The sequence below is a fragment of the Bactrocera dorsalis genome, chromosome 1 (assembly GCF_023373825.1).
Source record: "Bactrocera dorsalis isolate Fly_Bdor chromosome 1, ASM2337382v1, whole genome shotgun sequence".
NCBI classification, from domain to species: domain Eukaryota; kingdom Metazoa; phylum Arthropoda; class Insecta; order Diptera; family Tephritidae; genus Bactrocera; species Bactrocera dorsalis.
This window is the reverse complement of record NC_064303.1, coordinates 35,555,368-35,559,964: the sequence shown is the minus strand read 5'-3', so window position 1 is coordinate 35,559,964 and position 4,597 is coordinate 35,555,368. Positions and strand designations below refer to the sequence as shown.

At 40.0% G+C, this 4,597-nt stretch overlaps 1 protein-coding gene across 1 annotated transcript; it reads right to left on the bottom strand.

Moving 5' to 3' along the window:
• Nucleotides 1-624: 624 nt before the first annotated feature.
• Nucleotides 625-2,109, bottom strand: LOC125775418 (neurofilament medium polypeptide-like). Its single transcript, XM_049446004.1, has 4 exons — nt 1,848-2,109; nt 1,685-1,790; nt 1,448-1,628; nt 625-1,391 (listed from the first exon to the last, which is right to left on the bottom strand). Exons 2-4 carry the CDS (start codon nt 1,784-1,786, stop codon nt 640-642), a joined length of 1,035 nt encoding a protein of 344 aa, XP_049301961.1. The 5' UTR covers nt 1,787-1,790; nt 1,848-2,109; the 3' UTR covers nt 625-639.
• Between the last annotated feature and the right edge of the window lie 2,488 nt (nt 2,110-4,597).

Below are 4,597 nucleotides of genomic sequence, written 5' to 3'. Positions count from 1 at the left end.
CAGAATCGCCAGTTATCGATCCTACATCATTCTTTTCTCGTAAGCACATCTACTCAATCAAAGCCCAAATAGTTTGCGATTATAAACTAAAAATACGACACATAATGGTGGGACATGTTGGCAGTTGGCACGATGCGAGAGTGTACCGCAGCAGCTCACTTTTCTTGCAAAAAGAAAAATTTTTTTCGTCACAGCAGTGGTTAGCTGGTGACTCAGCCTATCCTTTGTCCGAAACTATGATAACTCCATTCCGAAGTAATGCTCGAGTGCTAGACATAAATTCTCGAATTAATTTCAATTTACGTCACAGTAAATTTCGAGTTCGAGTCGAACATTGCTTCGGCCTATTGAAGGAGCGGTTTTGCAGCCTTAAGGAGTTCAGAGCACGCCTTATAGATAAAGAAAGCCACAATTTATGTTGTGATTGATTTGTTGTGTGTTGTATTTATATTGCACAACATACTACGAGAAGATGACAGCACAAACAACGAATATATAAATCTCGATGAGGACACCACGTACGAGTACACTGATGACAACGGCGAGGAAAGCGAGGATGTACAACCAAACAGAAAAGGGGAAACTAAAAGGCTAGCAATACATTCATTAATGTTTGAATAAAAAAAGTTAAATTTTGGATTACTTCGTGTATTTCATTTTTATTTCATACATAGCTATTCGTTCGTCTATTTCTATTTCTAGCCTTCTTATTTTTTCATCTTGCTCCAATTTAATTTTCTTAAGTTTTAGCTCTTCTTTTTTCAATTCAATTTCAGCTTTTGATAGTTCTAGGTGCTTCTCCAACTTTTCTTTTTCAAATAGAAGCTTTTCTTTTTCCAACTCTGTTCTGTTTTGCTGGTAAACCATCAAACAAGCCGCTGATGTTTTGGGAGCCTGCATTTTCATTTTTTTAGCCATGGTTTTAACTGATTGTGGAAAATCAGCCCCAAGTGGGAGTGGTTGCTGCGAAACTGTTGGCGGTGGGACTGCTGGCGGCGAGGCTATTGGCGGTGATATTGCTGATGGCGAGGCTATTTGCGGTGATATTGCTGGTGTGGAGATTATTAGCGGTGATATTGCTGGTGGTGAGGCTATTTGCGGTGATATTGCTGATGGCGAGGCTATTTGCGGTGATATTGCTGGTGAGGAGATTATTAGCGGTGATATTGCTGGTGGTGAGGCTATTGGCGGTGAAATTGCTGGTGGAAAGACTATTGGCGGTGAATATGCTGGTGGGGAAATTGTTGACGGTGAAATTGTTGACGGCTGTGGCGCGATAAGCAGCAAGTCATTGCCCGTGTCGACAGCGCAGAAATTATTTTGCGCATGCGATTTAGCTCCGAAAATTTTGTTTAGGCGATGGTAATGGGGGCACATTTTCTCAATTTTTTCTGTAAAAGATTTAATCACTTAAGTTCCCAAAGCACTTTGAATTTTTATTACTTACCTTCAAAACTGCCAACGCCCACATCCATTTCATCAATTCCAGCGCCAGTTGAGGTGCGATAATCATGCGCTTTTTTGAATGTACTTTTTAGGTGGCGTACCTTCCACCGCAGCAAGTCCCACGTGGCTTCGATTCCCTTAACCACAATGCATTTTTTGTAAAAAAATTGTGCTGTTGGAGCCTAATAAAAGCAAATAAATAAGCATTTATACATTCCAAACTTCTTAAAATGTTTACCTCAATTTCATCTGCTTCCTCCAAAAAATCCAGAAGCTTGTTGATTTCCTCCTTTGTCCATTTTTTGTTCGGTCGCTCCCTTTTCACTTTTTTATCGCTCATATTGCTGTAAATAGTTTTATTAAGTTTTAAATTGTTAATTCTTTCAAATTTCTTTTCTTACCAAAAATTTTACCTTACGCGCAAAAATCGAAACAAATATGTATGCAAAAGAAATCAGCTGTTTGAAAAGCAACACTAATTTGCACATATGCAATAGGGGTTGAGTGTAGCATTTGCATAACAGTGTTGCATTTGCAAAGCACATGTAATTTGTTTTTGTTTAAGAACATGGTGCAAAAATATTTTGCACTTGCACCGAAATATGCATTTGCAAGACCATTTGCACCGGATTATGATTACCCCTAGTGTAACTAACATGACTTCTTTTTCTACAGATGTGTACATTAGGGTGATTCAAAAAAAAAAAATTTTATTTGCGTTTGGTGCTCGGAAAAATTGGTTCCTAGACACCTCTAAGAAAGCCTCTCCAAATATGAGTTCTTAGTTGTAACGGGAAGGTCCTCCTACATACAGTTTTCCATTTCTTCTTATCATCAGATAGAAAAATGTATATCTCGCTTCCAACTACTTGAAAAAATATCTTGTTCCTTATCTAATGATTTTTTCGTAAACCCAACCGTTTAAAAGATATTAACAGTTAAATTTTGATTATTTTTGGGAAAATTTTTTATTTCTTATTAATTTTATAGCTCAATGAAAAAAAATTATTATGAATGATGAAACTTCTTCTTGGCGTAGACACCGCTTACGCGATTATAGCCGAGTTAACAACCGCGCGCCAGTCGTTTCTTCTTTTCGTTACGTGGCGCTAATTGGATATTCCAAGCGAAGCCAGGTCCTTCTCCACTTGGTCCTTCCAACGGAGTGGAGGTCTTCCTATTGCTCTGCTTCCCCCGGCGGGTACTGCGTCTAATACTTTCACAGCTGGAGTGTTTTCGTCCATCCGGACAACATAACCTAGCCAGCGTAGCCGCTGTCTTTTAATTCGCAGAACTATGTCAATGTCGTCGTATAATATTTGTATATTATAAGGGCATAACACCCAGAAAATATCGGTCACGCGACTATACTGCAACCTCTTTACTCTTTTTAAGTCCTTTTATTTAAATCTCTGTGCCGAAAAATCAATTATTTCGATCAGGTGATCTTAGCTGTTGACGACCATATCATTCTTTTGTTACTTGTATGTTTCTGCAAGAACTGTCCTGAATAACTATGCCAAATTTGAGCGTGATACATATGTCAACCAGCATTGTTTACAGCATCTGCTTTAGTCGGTACACCACAGTAGTGCGTTCCGGCTTTTACAATGGTTAAAAATATCGAACAAATAATTTGCTTAAAATTTTGTATTTCTAACCAAATTTCGTGTATGAAATCGTTACAACTGTTGGAAAAGGCTAACGGTAATTCCGTTTTATCAAAAACACAATCCTACGAGTGGTATAAAGCTTTCAAAGACGGTGGAGAGATGGTTGAAGACATGTTTCCTTTTGGACGACGTTCGACTTCTTCAACTCGACATATCTCGCAAGTCGGTTGGAATGATTTCGGTGGATATTTTAAGTCTGAAACGGGTTCTCGACTCGTCCAGATAAAGCTGATTTTTTCTTTTGATATGCTTGATCGTGCCAATTCCGATCCCCCATTCATGAAGAGTTCTTTGAAGGCGACAAAATAAATATTGATGAATAATTCAACATGCTTTTTATTTACAGTTTCCGAGTAAGCGAAGTACTGCAATGTTGGTATAGGAGCCGTTAAAAAGTCCCACTTATATAACCTTAAATATTAGGTTGTCAAATATCTCCCTTCCGGGTTTTTGCTCTTTTTTCAATGCTTTATAAAAAGTGTTACTGTGATCGGATTTAGTTCAAATATGCGCCGTTTCGTTCGATAACCTATTTCCATCTTGACGGTAACTTCATTATATCCCCCTCGCAGAAACCGCCTCCTTATTTGCGAAGAACTCCAACAGCCACTTTTCGCAAGCCTCTTTTGAGTTCAACTTAACACCAATAAGGGCGTTCGCCATGGACAGGAACCGGTGATAATCACTTGGCGCTATGTTCGAGCTATTTGATGGATGTGATAAATCCTCCCATCCGAGCTCCCGTAGTTTCTAACGAGTCATCAACGAAGTGTGTGGTCTGGCGTTGTCTTGATGGAACACTACACCCTTCCTGTCGGCCAATTCTAGATGTTTCTTCTTTATCGTCACCTTCAAGCGGTCCAGTTTTTCGCAGTAGATGGTAAAATTAAGCGTCTGGCCATATGGCAGCAGCTTCTAGTGTATGATTCTTTCCAATCCCACTAAACACACAGCAAAACCTACCTGGCCGTCAATCCCAGCTTGGCCACTGTTTGGGACGATTCACCGGCCTTCGACCACGACCGTTTTCGCTTGATATTGTCGCATGTTATCCATTTTTCGTCGCCAGTTACCATCCGCTTCAAAAATGGGTCGAGTTCGTTCCGTTTTAGCAGCATATCGCAGGCGTTGATTTGGTCCAGAAGTTTTTTTTTTTCTGTCAAAGCATGGGGCACCCAAACATCAAGCTTTTTTGTGTATCCAGCCTTCTGCAGATGGTTTAAAATGGTTTGGTGATTAATTTCCATCTTCTGGGCGATGTCACGAGATGCCACATGCCGGTCTAAGACGATGTTTTCCGTGATTTGACCGGTATTCGTCGTCACAGGTCTTCCAGCCGGCTGGCTTATCCATGGTGTCGTTTTCACCCGCTCTGAAACGTCAAAACCATTCGTCTGCAGTTCGAAGTGATAGAGTACCATCCCCCAAAACACCATTAATCTCACGGAAAGTTTCTTCAGCGGATTTGCCTTTAACGA